The sequence below is a fragment of the Hippopotamus amphibius genome, chromosome 2 (assembly GCF_030028045.1).
Source record: "Hippopotamus amphibius kiboko isolate mHipAmp2 chromosome 2, mHipAmp2.hap2, whole genome shotgun sequence".
In the NCBI taxonomy this organism is placed as follows: domain Eukaryota; kingdom Metazoa; phylum Chordata; class Mammalia; order Artiodactyla; family Hippopotamidae; genus Hippopotamus; species Hippopotamus amphibius.
The window spans coordinates 55,888,264-55,903,500 of record NC_080187.1 but is presented as its reverse complement, the minus strand read 5'-3'; the positions used below and the strand labels follow the sequence as shown (position 1 = coordinate 55,903,500).

Sequence of the window (15,237 nt, the reverse complement as noted above, 5' to 3'; positions counted from 1 at the left end):
TTCCACCGAGGCCCTGGAAGGAATCGATTGTGCTTATCATGGGCAAAGATCAAAGGCTGAAGCCAGGGCTCAACCCCAGGGGCACGTGGTGACACCAGGGCGGTGGGGTCAGGCGCCCACTCCTGGCCTTTGCACCCGCACCTGACCCAAGGACGACTTTCCAGTGGGCACCCAGGCAGCCCCTCCACGGCCACATAGGAAACCCAGTGGCACTCTCCCAGCTGCCATCCAAAGAACCAGGGCTCTGGGGGCACTGGGGTGGTCCTAGGGGTGCTGAGGAGGGGTCCCACAGCTGACTGAGCAGCAGCTTCGACTTTATTTGATTTCTTTTCTCACTTGCAAATTGGATGAGAGACAGGATCACAAGAGGGAGCATTACTGCACCAGGAGGTCAAGTCAGGGAGCATCACTGCTGCAGGAAAGCCGGGGGCGGGGGGAGGAGCAGGGAGGCTGGAGCTGCACCCACAGAGCAGGAGGAGCCAGAAACCAACATGGCCCTGGAGTGGGGGGTCTTGGAGAGGACTGAGGCGCGAGGACTGGGCCTGGTATGCTGGGGTTCCCCTGGGTCTGTCAGGGAGAGTGAGTGGGGGTTTGGAAGGAGGGACTCCAAAGGCCGAAGAGAACTAGATGCTCGCCCTGCTTGGTTGCCCATCCAGGGTCCCCACACTGTGCAGAGAACCCAGTGCCACATCTGTTAACAGTGAGGTTTTGCCCTTGGGCTGGATGGTGCTGGGGTGAAGCCCGATCCCATTGGCAGCTCCTCTCAGCTAAGGATGAGGGACTGCGGGATTCCAAGGGGCAAGATAGGCTGCACAGAGCCAGTCAGGAGACATCACTGGGCTTCGGGGAGGGAGGGTGGGCAGGCTGGGAAGGGAAGGGGTCCTGGCAGCATCTCGGGGTCCAGAGCAATCTAGCTCACCCCTCTCAGTCCCTCAGAGCAGAAGCCCCGGATGCCTGGGCGCTTACCCTGTGCGGGGAGGGAGCGAGCACACTGCGGGCTTGGGTTGGGTCAAGAGTGGCTGGAGGTGTCGTTCGGGTTTGTCCACAGGCATTTAAGGACAGATAGCACCCCTGCAGAGGGGGCCGCCCAGTGCTGCCAGCCCTCTTGGAGGGTTGGCTGGTGCCGAGCCAGTCTGCAGCGGGGAGGGGTGGGGGCTAAAGGGGAGGGGAAGTCTGGGCTGTCACAAGAGCTTCCAGGTGGGTGGGATGGCCCAGCTCCCTGCATCCGACCCACTTGAGGCCCTGCCCCCCCTTCCGGCCCTTCCAACCTGCTCCCTCTGTTCCCCGCGTTCAAGCCCACCTCAGCCCGGCTGTCCTCCCTGCCATTTCCGGCTCATTCCTGAATCCAAAATGTTGCTCACAGCCCTTCCAGCCCCTGAGGCACCCTCTCCCCACACACGTCTCCTCTGAGGTCTGAGCCTCCTCACATGGCCCCCACCCTGCCCCCTGTGTCACAGCCGCCCCCCTACCCCGGGCTTGGTCCTCCTGTCCTTCAGTGTCTGCATCCCAAGAGCATCTTATACGTCTTCACATTGTCATCGCCAGGTCGTCACCTTCTGCAGAGCAAGTTCCTTCTTGCCCAGCTCCTCAGCCTCCAAACAGGGCTCTGTGCCCAGCAGATGCTCACCACAAAGCACACTAATGTCGAGTGAATCATTTCAAGAAGCCTTTGATGTTGAGACTCCATAGAGAGGCACCTGCAGTCGGATGGTGTTGACCCCAGAGGCGTACTCCAGAGACGGCAGCGGTTAAAGATGGTCAGCCATGCCACCTCTGGGCCAGAGCAGGCAACGTGACATTAGATCATTCCAGCCATGAATGGAGGGAGAAAGAGCCCGACGGTCCCCAGGAAGCAAACGAGGATAAACAACCAGAGGAATATCCTGTCGATGACCATGGCCACGTACCTCCAGTCTTCCTTCACCTGCGGGGGGCAGATGGGAGCACGGTGACTGAGGCTTTGGGAAAGGGGAGGTGTCCCGCCCACGCACAGCCCCCGTAAGGAGGGCACTGGGACAGCAGTGACCCCACTGAGACCTCAGGAAGCTAAGGAGGGGGAGATGGACAGGGATGTCTCAAGACTCCAACAACCCTCTCCTAGTGATTCCCGTCCTATCTCACCCCTGTGACAATAGCCCAGAGCCTTTCCATAGGCTCTCAAGTTCCAGGTAAGGGAGGCTAGAGGGACACAGAAGGTTCTAGAATCACCCAGAGGCGTGGACCCTCCCAGGGGGCCTGCAGTGATTTAAACCCAACACTCAGAAGTTACAAAATAGTGACGGTTTTGCACCCCCACGTTGCCTCCCTACCCACTCACCCCCCCACTGGGGGGGCAGGTGAGGGCAGCTGTGGTCCAGGGAAGGCTTGGGGGTGGGTTTGCACGGGGACGGGGCTTTGTGGAACTGGGGCTCACAGCCCAGGCAAGTGGATCTGGGCTCCTAGCTGCTCCTGGACTGGATAATAATTAATTTTGCTTTACTCAACAAGGCCACCCAGTAATAACCTCCTGGCCTTTCATCCTTCCCTAAGTTGATAAGAAGAATTCTATGACCCTGGGCGGTGGCCTGCTCACCTAACAGTGCAGGACATAGCAGGGGTGGGGGAGGGGACCCCCCAGGCCCAGCCAAGGCTCTCAGGGTTTGTGAGTGAACAGAGACGTTCACAACATGCTCAGAACCCACAACAAGGAGAAGGAGGAGGAGCCCATCAGGACAGAAGAGGAAGGAGGATTGTCTGGGGTCTCCTGATGAGCCCCCTCCAGGCACTCTCCCCCCCCCAACCCCCCCCAACCCCAACCCCCCCCCCCCCCCCCCCCCCCCCCCCGCCTATGGGCAGCGGTGAGAAATGGCTGCCTGAGGATGGCATAGGGAGACCGCTCCCTCTCTGTCCTGCCGTCTCCCAATTAGGCAGTTAGGCTGAGCCGGGACGTTCTTACTGCTCTTCTGCCACCTGCCAATGAACGTTTCCAGAGCTGCCAGCTAGACATTCTCCATCACAGTTTATTCCAGACACCAAGGCCATGACTAAGGGAGAAGGATCCTCATGGAGGAGACTGGGTTGGCCCAAGCTAACACCCTGGGGGCATGGTTCCCTACTAGTTTTGTAGCGCCCCCCGGGGGAGGGGCCCCTCCCCCGCCCCCCACTCACTGAGGCGTCGGCATCCTCCGCCCGCAGATGGTCCGCAATGTAGTGCACGCCCTCCAGTGCCCTCTGTATGCGAGGTGACAGCAGGAGCCCACCCTTCGGCACCTGGGCCTCCACCTTGGGACCCGAGGCCCCTGGGTGCAGACCACCATGGCTGTAGGGGACACGAGTGGAGGGGGACGAATGACCCGCACACGCCCATCTGCCTTCCTCCTCCTCCTCCTCCTCTCTCTCCTCCACATCCACGTTGGTCTCCAGCCAGTGGTAGGAGGGGCAGAGCTTCAGATCTGGGGGGTCGCGGAGCTCCAAGGGCGGCAGGGGCCGGCTTATCAGAAGCCACCGGGACACGCAGCCCAGAAAGGCCACTCGCACCCAGTGGGGCATAGTGTGCGTGCTGGCAGAGCGGTGGTGCACGTTGAGGACGAAGACGGTGATGACGATGGACAGGGTGACGAAGATCATGGTGAAGAGCAGGTACTCGCTGATGAGCGGGATGACCAGGGAGGTGGAAGGGATGATCTCGGTGATGAGCAGCAGGAAGACGGTGAGCGAGAGCAGCACGGAGATGCAGAGCGTGATCTTCTCGCCGCAGTCAGAGGGCAAGTAAAAGACGAGCACGGTGAGGCACGAGATGAGCAGGCAGGGAATGATGAGGTTGATGGTGTAGAAGAGCGGCAGGCGCCGGATGACGAAGTAGTACGTGACGTCTGGGTAGATCTCGGCGCAGCAGTCGTACTTCTTGGTGTTGTAGGTGCCCGTGGCGTTGACGATGGCCCACTCGCCGCTCTCCCAGTACTCCTTCAGATCCACCGTCTCCTCCATCTGCACCAGGTCGATCTTGGCCTTGTCGTACGACCAGGAGCCGAACTTCATCTTGCAGTTCTGCTGGTCGAAGGGGAAGAAGGTGACGTCGATGCTGCAGGAGCTCTTGTAGATGGCGGGAGGTACCCAGTGCACGGTGCCCGAGGAGAAGAGGTGGGCCTTGGTCATGTGGGTCACCACGAACTCCCCATCTGCACTGCGGAGAGGAGAGGCATTGGGGGCACCCTGGGCACCCCAACTGCCCAAGCCAGGCTGCTCCAGATAACTCGCAGCAGGGGGACCCCAATAACACAGCCGGACCCAGCCAAGTTGTTGTGATTTTGTGCCAAGTAAGACTCCCCAGCACACAGACATCTAGAGCTACCCGAGTTGTCTTTCAAACATCATCTTTTTAATTACAAAAGTAGGAATTTTGAAGAATATAGGAAGGTACCAAGAATGTTAAAAATAATCACCATTAATGTTTTGATGTGTTATATACGTATATATCTCATATATGTTTGATTGTCATCTAGATAACACACATAGCATTTTTACTTATTTGTGATCGTGTGGTACATATGTAGTTTGATGGCCTGTTTGTATTCACTTAACATTTTAGAGTGATTGTTTACGAGAACATTTTCTCCCCAGCAGATGGTGTCTAAGTCCCTCTGCTGGAGGTCATGTCTTTTCTACCTGAGATATTTAGTTCCCTGCTCAGAAGAGACCTGACTTCTTTGCTGGTGAAGGAAAACGCCATCCAATTAACATGCATTTCTGAGCCAGCGGCACCCACCCGGGCCTCTATGGGAGCTGCTGGGGGGACAGAATGGGAGACTCAGGCCTGCCCTTAGGGAACCACGAGGTAATGAGAAGCAGCCCCGAATCCCTACAACGCCAGGGAGGCAGTTTGGCAACAACATTATAACTACTGGGGGGAACCCCCTTCCAGTGGGCAGGGTCACCATGCAAACTGCCATTTTAGCAAAGCCGTGATGGGTGGTAGGATTTGGCAGAAAGCTGGGGTGGAGAACGGACCAGCAGAGCATCCGCGGAACAAGGAACGAGCGCTTAGGCTGGGGCAGCTGCTGGACCGAGTTGGGGGCGGGGCATGAATGTGGGCGGGGTGTGAGTGAGGGCTGGGCGTGGATGGGGGCGTGGGAGGTGAGACTCGCAGCGTCGTGAGGCTAGGCATCTAAGGGCTCATAAGGACGCTGGAGACACTGGAACAACGGTGAGCAGTCAGGCTGGACTTCCTGGGAGCCTGAGTCCCTGTTTGCCCCTGCGAGGTGGCGCAGTGGGCTGTTAGTCCCAGCCATCCCTCCCTCTCCAGTTCCCACGGTCAGTCCTCAAGGCAGGGGAACCAGAAGAATACACAGGAAGAGAGACTTCTTTCCCTAAGAGTAGCTCCAGGCTAAAGATTTAGGCAGATTGGAAACTGGAAGTTTGAAAGGTAGTTAAACAAATCAGGGGGAAAGTTGAAAAAGAAAAATTTTAAGGCATTTTTGTCATCATACACGATCACCACTAGATGGCAACATGAGCCCCATTTTGAGGAAGGAAGCAGCAGTTTCCCTGGTGTTCCTAACCTAATGTGAAATGTCTGGGTGAAGGGGAGACCCTTCTTTAAATGTCTGCAAGAATTTGGTTTGAACTTTTGTCCTATCAAAAGAATTTCCTGTTATAATCAAGTAACACTGGTAGAAGGCTTATTGGCAATCCTAAAACTCCCTGTCCTATCTGATGCTAGGACTTTGCTCCTGCCTTCTGCCAGGTGCACAGGAAGCAGAAACTAGGGTGATGCTGGGTGCGGATATGGGGTGAGGGGTCCGAGAATCCAGTGGCAGTGTTAGACCTTGCAGGTCATCCATGCTGAATGTGTGTTTACAGGCATGGCGCAGATGAAAGGGCTTAGGGCCTGACCAGGACTGGACAGGATAAACCCTCTGACCTATCTGGAGACATCTAACTTCAGAAGTGGATCCATTTCCCTTTATTCTATTGTTTAAAAATAGCTTTTCCAAATTTGGGTCGGATGAGTTGGGAAATGCTGGGCTAAAGGGGTTTCTTGTCTGTACAACTTCTAACAACATTTAAAATGACATTTTTCAAAGGACTGGAGCTGGGGTGAAGAAAGGGTTTTAACGACATACAATGTTATCTAAAATTATTTGACCACAGGACTATTTTTCACACCTATTCATATCTCCAGGAACTAGTGCTCCCTAGAGGCCCACTTTAGAAAACATTTTTAGATAAGCATCATGCCAAACATCTCTTAATTTTAAGCTTTTCATTTCTAAATGAAGAATTACCTGATGCCAAACATAAATGAAAGTATAGCTCTTTATATCTTCTATTAAAAAAAAAAAACACTTGGTCCTCTGGGGCTCTCTTTAGACTCCCCTGCCTTTTACTAGCTTCTAGTCATTATGTTCAAAGATTGGTCCCTTTTGGTTTTGAATACAGGGCAACTATAAATAATCTTTTTAAATACCCATTTTTTCTCCCTTCAAAGCTGTTACCCCGGGATGCTGCTTACCTGTTCCAATAACAACGCCATCCTGCAAAACTCCAACCCTTAGGCATTGTTTTCACAGCCTGCACTAATCGCATTTTTCAAATAATACTCAGTGGTGGCAAACCTGTGTCTCAGTAGCACAGTGCAGGCACTGTATATAGTAGGTGCTCAATAAATTTCGGGTGTATGAGTGAGAGAACAAAATGAAAGAAATAAGGAAATCAAGAGAAAAGGCGGGGATTAGCAAAACAGGAGTTGAAAGGCAGGCAACGAAGCTGGGACACAAGGGGGCGCACCTCCCCAGTCCAAACCAGCCCAGCCTCACGGTACCCGCCCCTCGCAGCGAACTCCTTGCCTCAGGGGTCCCAGGGGGCCTCCCCAACCCCAGCCGTTTCCTACTTGTTGTAGAGGACAATGTCGGGGATCCAGATCATTTCCGAAGGGACCCGGAGGGATGTGATGTTGCCGAAATCGGCCGGGTTCCAGCGCAGTTTGTAGTCGCTCCACTCCTGTGGGTGGGGAGGAGAGTCATGTCAGCTGCTCTGCCCGGGGAGGGGGCCTCGGGGCGAACCTAGGGCAGCCTAAGGATGCCCAGAAGCCTGATTCTGGATCACCCGGAGTGCCTCACCTAGCCCCACAGAATAGAAAGGGCCACGATGCCTGGAAAGGGCCCTGAGATGGGAATGGGAAGTCCAGTCTAAAATAATCTAGCTCTAGCTTTGCCCCAACTCTTGTACTCAAAGTCCCGGGCACATCTGGAGGATGGGTCACCCTAGTCCTGCCTCCGTTCTGCCACTCCCTAGCTGGACCACCGGGGCAAGCAGCCTCACTCACTTGCAGTGACATTTTTTAGTGCATCACAGTTTACAAAGGTTTTTCACACCCTCTGTCTGGGAAGAGCTTCAATGGGACAGCCGGACAAAGAGTGCAGAGCAGATGGAAGTATTTCTCCCACCTAACATATAAGGAACCTGAGGACCAGAGGGGTAAAACAACCCCTTTATCAGAGTTACACAGCTGACAAAGGAGAGCTACCCAGTGGATTTCCGACTGTGCTCTAGACCACCCCCTAGGAGGCTGGACTTCCAACAGCGGGTCCAAGTGAATCTTTTCTCAAGTATGGCTTGGAGGGTACTCTGTCAGTTAAGTGGAAGCACTGGGGCTTGAATCCAGCCTTCCCTGTCTCCAAAGTTGCCCTAAATCTAGGGGCCATTTTGCTTTTGTGCATTTGCACTAAAATAGTGCGGTGGTGCACCCTTGAAAAGGCTCCCGTGCGTGATGCTTCTAAGGCTATAACATTTACACAAACACATCAACTGGGTAGGGGTCCAGGAAGGAGTCAAGGGAAACAGGAGCCTTTACAGGAGGAAGGCACATGAGAGAAAAAGTATTGATCCAGCTCAATGGTTCCCAAACTTTAAGCACTCAAGTCCCAGCTGCATAATTTTTGCCAGTATATGTACACTGCCTGTGTTAGCAATTACTTAATATTTTCCTTTAAATTGATTCACTGTTTTTAAACTTACATAAATTTTTGAATTTAACATCACTGAAATATCTGGAAAACCCACAGCATTTGAAACCATCCACTAAAATATAAATATATGACTACTTAAAAAACGGTTTGCGAGCTAACTAAAATCAGCTCAAGAAACTGCCAGGGTACCAAAACCACACTTGGGAAGATGATGGCCCAGCAGTGGTGCTTTTCTGTAGGAGAAGGCTTAGGCAGAGAGAGGGCCCAGATTGCAACATAGGAAAGATAAAAATGTTCCTAAAAGTGTCAGGATTTCTCAGGACATCAAGGAAGAATATTGAAAGGGATTGGTCTTCATAAATGTATCGCCTTCCCCCAGTCCATTGTCTGTCAAGTTTTCAGCTTCAACCAACATTTGGGGGCATCTACACCAAGCTGGCTTATATTAATTGGCAATAGATTGTATTATCCCCATTTTACAGATGAGAAAAGTGAGGTTCTGAGACTAACTTGCAGGCCAGTCAGAGGCAGTGCTGGTTGTCCTGACTCTTGCTCCAGTGCTCCTTCCTCTCCTCCCTACTCCAGCCCCTGAAGCCGAGGTAACTGGCCTATGGGGACAATTATGGCCACCCAGGTTCTAGGTCTGACCCTTGCACTACTGTGGCTTCCCAAGTCCCTTCACGGCTCTGCGCCTCATCTGTAATAGAAGCCTCGTGGTCCCCGCAGCTCCAAGGTCAACAGCCTCAGAGGGGTCTGCTCCATGCCTTCTATCTAAACATCCAGTTATAAAAATTGAAGGGCTGGCAGACAGCCCCACACCATCTACGGCTGATGAAGGCAGGAATGGCACACCTGACACTAACAGAGAGTAAGGCATTCAGTCAAAAGACTCAAAACGGAAATGTCAAGAAAAATTCTGGTGGCTGTGGTTTTCAGAGTGCCAGCCTCTGAGATGGGGAGGGTTCAGTTGCCAGTGGGATGGGCAGAGGAAGCAGTGGGAGGGATGTGGGCAGAGGGCTGGGTCCTCTTTCTCATCTTCTCTTACTGTCTCCACTTCAAGGCCTGGGGAAGGGGCTGGGCTGAGTGGGGATTGGGGCAAGGGGGAGAGATGCCCCCAAATTCTGCCTTGAGAGTGAAACATCAAAGAAGGCCACCCACCCATTTCCAGGATTGATGTGGAACCAGTTTCTGATTAAGAGACAGCAACTTCATTTTCTGTCTCTTGGGACTCCTGTTCTGGGGTCCCCGGGCCACAGGTGAGGAGTCCAACTCCCCTGAACTCCCCTGCTGGAAAGAACAGGTGGACAGACCCTGAAAGGGCCTGGAGGAGAAGGGCCCAGCTAGGCCTGGCTTCCAGAACTTTCCAGAACCTTCCAGACATCCCTCCTGAGGGATGGACATGTGACTGAAACCATCTTAGATTCTCCAGACCAGACCAGCCACCAGCCAAATGCCACCAGGAGTCCCCATTGCAAAGCAGAAGAGACCACTAAAACTCCCGGCCATAAAATCTTGAGATATAATAAATTGTTGCTTTAAGCTGGTGAGATTTGGGGTACCTTGTTAGGCAGCATAGACACGGAGCACTCAGTGCTCTCCTGTAGAAGGAACCTGAGGTTCTGAGTGGGGCACACCTGGGCCGGCCCTTACTAGGCAAGTTGTATTCTGCTTCTGTTTTCCTCAGCTGTAAAACAGGCAGAAGGAAATGTCCCACGGTTTTTGGTGACGACTCGGTGAGCTGATCTGCAAACGGTAGCAGGGACATCGGCAATGCTCACTCCCAGAAAGGGGGCCACGTGGCTCTCATAGGTGACTTTCTCAGGTGCTGGACACAGAGCCTGGCCACACAAGAGCACAGCCCCTCACAAGAAGCAGTCTGCAGTTGTCTGGCTTTGGGAACATCCTGAGTGGTGACTCTTAGGCAAAAGGTGAATTCAGAATCATGCTGCTAGTGGAAGAGTCCTGGGAGGGCCTGGGGTCTGTGGGTTCCCACCCAGCTCCTGCCTTGGCCAGGGGTGGGGCCCTCACCTGCTTTAGCCAGACGTTGGTGGTCATCATTTGGTTCTTCTCATCCTGGCCGGTGGCAGGAAAGCAAGCAGTTAGAGTGATGAACGAGCCCCAGAAAACAGGGTGGAGTGGGAGGGGCTTATTCAGGCCCCCTACTTGCCAGAGAACCACTTAGGTGACATCTCAAGCCCAGCCTGCCTACCACCCCCCCGACACTGCCACCCTCACTCAGATTATCACCACTGGGCCCTCTGGGCTTGTGTCAGGTGGAACAAGCTGGGCATCTAGAAAACCCACTGCTGCCAATCAATGCCCTCCCAGGACGGGGTCCAGGGCTGAGAGCGGGAGGGAGATAGAGCACCCCTAGGCGCCCAGGGGTAATGCTCTGACTGCGGTGGGCTGGAGGGGATGGAGCTGGGGAAGGACGGAGGAGCCCTGGAAAGGGGCTGATCCCAAGGGGGCAAAGGATGGTAGGACAGACGCACCACATCGATGAGCTGGGCGATGGACAGTCCGAAGCGCACAATCACCACGTCCGAGGTGTTGGGCACAGGCCTCGCCCAGCGGTTGTAGCCCTTAAAGAGATGTTTGAAGAGACGGTCCTCGGCGTGGTTGGGGGAGGCCCACTGCCCAGATGCTGTGGGACAGGAGGGGAGAAAGGGGTCTCTGGGAGTCCATGGTGTTGGGTGCCTGGCTCCCTCTCCCAACCAATCAGAGCCACTTAACCTCACCGAGCCTCAGTTTCCTCATCTGCAAAATGGGCACACTAATCCAGAACCTATTTCAAAACACTGTTGAGATGGAATATTATTCAGCCATTAAAAAAAGAACAAAATTGAATTACTTGTAGTGAGGTGGATGGACCTAGAGTCTGTCATACAGATGAGGTAAGTCAGAAAGAGGAAAATACCATATGCTAAAGCACATACGTGGATTCTAGAAAAATGGTACTGATGAACCTAGTGGCAGGGCAAGAATAAAGATGCAGTTGTAGAGAACGGACTTGAGGACACAGTGGGGGAAGGGGAGGCTGGGACGTAGTGAGAGAGTAGCATTGATATATATACACTACCAAATGTAAAATAGATGGCTAGTGGGAAGCTGCTGCATAGCACAGGGAGATCTGCTTGGTGCTTTGTGATGACCTAGAGGGGTAGGAGGGAGGCTCAAGAGGGAGGGGATATGAGGATATATGTATAAACATAGCTGACTCACTTTGTTGTACAGCAGAAACTAATAAACTGTATAACTATATAGCAATTATACTCCAATAAAGATGTATTGAAAATATTCTGTAATAACCTATGTGGAAAAGAATCTGAAAAAGAATGAATATATGTATATGTATAACTGAACCACTTTATTATACACCTGAAACTAACACAATATTGTAAATCAACTAGACTCCAATAAAATTTTTTAAATCCTTACAAAATAAAAAACACTGTTGAGGATGAAATATAATAATGTCTGTTAGAGTATACAAAGCAACCAGCTCAAGAAATACCAGTTACTCTGTGACTAATGGATAAGGGATGAAAACAAGTGCTGGGGGGGGGTGCAGAGGGAAGAAGTCAGATATGGGATGAGATCCAGCCTGGAACTGGGGAGCCTTGAGGGACAGCAACGTGAGGAAGATACCTAGTCACGTTGGGTGAGCCGCAGGGAGGAGGGCTTCATGCATCATTGTGAACCCGGCCCTGGGAACTTTCACTCCCATACTTTTATAATGAGCCACTAATGCTGTCCATGAAATTCTCTGCCACTTGGAGCATCTCCCCTGTTTTTTCTCAAACCACTGGCATTTGCTCCTTCTCATCAGCTAGGCCAAGTGTCCCCAGATTGTCTGATGGAATCATAGGTGTCTGATTTCACTGTATTCTGCAGACAGCTTCACCTCTTCAGGTTTCTCCCCCCTGAGCAGGTCGAGAACTAATGCTCTAAAATTCAGAACATCGGTAAGAGGTGCTACCATGTGTCGACTGTATCCCAGGCGCCAGTCACAGGCTCTCATTCCAGGTCACCTGCACAATAGCCCTGGGAGGATCACAGTGCTGTTGGCATTTTGCAGAGGGGGAGCACTGCGACTCGGGGAGGTTCAGGTGACACAGCGCACGCCCCCCACCTTCCCGTGGCGGAACAGCGATGTCCCCTGCCCGCTTGCAGGCGTTTCCTCCTCGGGCTTGTGTGAGCTCACAGGGACCACCCCCACTCACCTGCCGAGATCAGAAGTAGCCACCACAGCCCGAGCTCTGCTGTGAACGGGCGAGCAGGACAGGAGGGGCCCATGCCTTCAGGGGAGGGGTCTGGTTGCCGCTGAGCATCAGACGGAGGGCAAGCCGGGCCTTGGCTGCGGGTTGAGCCTCCGACCGCTTCCCCAGCAGGGCCTGTGCAGCGGGTGCAGCCGAGCTCCCTGGGAATCTGAGGGGCTCCCTCTCGCTGTGGAGCCTGAGCGAGCCCAGGAAAGCGTTCTTAGTGTGGCACACCCTTGACACAAGTGCACCTTCGTGCCTCACACCTCTGACCTCACTTGGGCCCCCCATCACCCCTAGGAAGGTATGGGGAAGGGATATTATTATCTCTTTAAATAAAAAACAATACTGATATTCAGAAAAGTTGACTGATTTGGACTTCCTGGTGGCACAGTGGTTAAGAATCCACCTGCCAACGCAGGGGACATGGGTTCGATCCCTGGTCCAGGAAGATTCCACGTGCCTCAGAGCAACTAAGCCTGTGTGCCACAACTACTGAGTCTACGTGCCACAACTGCTGAAGCCCACATGCCTACAGCCTGTGCTCCCCAAGAGAAGCCACTGCACTGAGAAGCCAGTGCACCACAATGAAGAGAAGCCCCTGCTCACCCACAACTAGAGAAAGCCAACGCATACCCAACGCAGTCAAAAATAAATAATTTTAAAAAATAAATAAATTAAATTAAAGAAAAAAAAGAAAAGTTGACTGATTTGCCCAAGGTCACATAGGTAAAAAGCCATGACGTTGGACTTCAAGCTCACATCTTCAGCTTCTAAACTATAACATGTTCAAGAGCTACTCAGTGGTGCCAACTAGAAGGATAATTTTGTATGGACACCTCGGCCAGTACTCGCCTATTTTACAGATCTTAGCACCGTGACTGTCATTGCTCAGCCATGATCACAACTGAGGTCTGTGGCAGACCGGTGATGACAAGGTACAGGTGCTCCTTCCCTAAGCCAGGCTCACCTGGATCCAAGGTTCTAGAAGGTTCCTCCATGTGCTGCTTCACTCACCTCTTCTTCCAACCAATAACACGTGCACAAATCCCAAGGCTATCATCTGTTTCAGCTTTCAATCAAGGGCACTAAATAAAAGTATGTTCTTTTTTTCCCCCATTAGTGAGAATAGAGGGGAAAGAAATAGAAATTCAGGCATGCTGAACTTGCATCATATAAAGATCCAACCAGAGACATCCTGGACCTTCTGGAAGAATGTGCAAATGAGATTCAATCAACTCCGGCGGACAAATTCCTGCAAGATACCTCAAATGTTCATCCCTTGTAATTAACCCACTATGATAATTTCATTAATTTGTCACTGGAAACCAAAGGAGAAATTGTTCCAGGTAATTTGCAATAGAGTAAACTTCCACCTCTTGTTAGAAGGCTATTAAAAGAGAAAGAGCCCTGGGCCCTTTGATCATCTAAGTGGCTGGATTGGCAGGTTCAGAGGTGGTGCGTGTGGGGTGATGTCCCTATTTGTAAAGTGGGTCTGGGGGAATGGGGTGCACAGGGAAACCTGTACAAAAAATATCACATATGTGAAGGGCTCAGACACCAACATCCTCACTGAGCTTGTATCACTGCAATGTACCAGCGTGTCCAGACCATCCCGCACCCCATACCCCAACTCAAGTCAGTCTCTCTTGCCCACGTCCTGAACCCTGGTTCCACTAAAGTCAAGGTGATATGGGCTGACTTCTTTGTCCATCTTCCTAGGGCAGCTGGTTTTCAACTTCTCACTCCCGTTCCATTCTTTCCACAAGCCCCACATTCTCCATGAAACCTGCTTTGATCTCACGCAGCCCCTCTCCACCATCAGGAACAACCCAAGCATGCGAGTCATGACTCTCCCGTAACTGTCAACACCCCAAAGAAAGTCCCTTGATTAGAGGAAATGATAGTGTTTCTTCTTCTGAATCATTTCATCAGAGGTGCTTAGAGGAGAGAGAGCATACTTCTAGCTTTTATATTTGATCTGCTCAATACATCAATTAATCACAAAATCTTAACATCTCAAGGTTGGGTGGAATCTTAAAGGTCATTTGGATTACCACACCAGCTGATCATTTCTCTCCACAAATTCCAGCCTCAGAAAAACCCAGCAATGAAGAACTTGCTACCTTCCAAGTCAGCAAATACCACTGATGTCGGCTAGCCTTTGTTAAAGCAAATAGAATAGTTACTGAGTGAATAAACGACAAAAGAGGAATAATGATAATAAAGACATAGAGGCAGATACAGTAAAGCCAATAATGCCTGAGATGGAGTCACCCTCACCCATGGGAGGGGGTGACCGTCACCAGGCTCTGAACAGCCCCAGCAGGGATGACCAAAAGACTAAAATTTTTCTAGAAGCAGGCAACTTCCAACACTCTGACATAGCCCCCTCCTAAGTAACCAGAAGCTGCTAATCTTTTCATATTCCTTTGAACCACCCTCACAATGAACCTGCACCCATTATGTCCCCAACACAAGCCTCCGGGGCACCTTTCTTACCTGTGGCCACAGAAGACAGGCCGTTAAAAGAACAGAGAACCAGCCTGGCTTGGAGGTCCCGGTCAGCTGACCAAAGTCCCCCCAGAATGGAAAGGCAGGTGCAGAGCACAGCTGGGTGACTTCATATCCTGGTCAAACAGATGCTGGGACAGGACATGCCTGGGCAGATGAAGGAGACTTGACTCTCAGAATCAGGTTGGCTTCCTGGGGAGGGCTAGACAAGTTGTGAAGACAGGCTGCTGTGCCCGGGCTCCCAGCTCTGGTGGCCAGAGAGGCTGCATGCAGGTCCTACTGAGGAGGGCAGCACAGAGAGCCTAGCATGGATGCTTCCGCAGGTAAGAGCCAGGCAGGTCCATGGGAGGGACCACTGGCTTGGCAGGCACACAGACTCACGCTCATATTCTCTCTCTCTCTCTCTCTCTCTCTCACACACACACACACACACACACTCTCTGGAGAGGAGGAGGAGGAGCCTATGAATATCCAGTCCGCATCCAGTGCCGACCGACAGCAGATTGCTTGCTCTCTCT

The 15,237-nt window shown here is 52.2% G+C and overlaps 1 protein-coding gene across 1 annotated transcript; it reads right to left on the bottom strand.

Moving 5' to 3' along the window:
- Positions 1-1,491: 1,491 nt before the first annotated feature.
- On the bottom strand, positions 1,492-12,496 carry CHRNA2 (cholinergic receptor nicotinic alpha 2 subunit). Its single transcript, XM_057720235.1, is given in 7 exon segments — positions 1,492-1,924; positions 3,148-4,162; positions 6,869-6,978; positions 9,975-10,019; positions 10,439-10,590; positions 12,170-12,379; positions 12,382-12,496. Coding segments are annotated over 7 exon segments (1,773 nt in total). The 3' UTR covers positions 1,492-1,798.
- Positions 12,497-15,237: the final 2,741 nt, after the last annotated feature.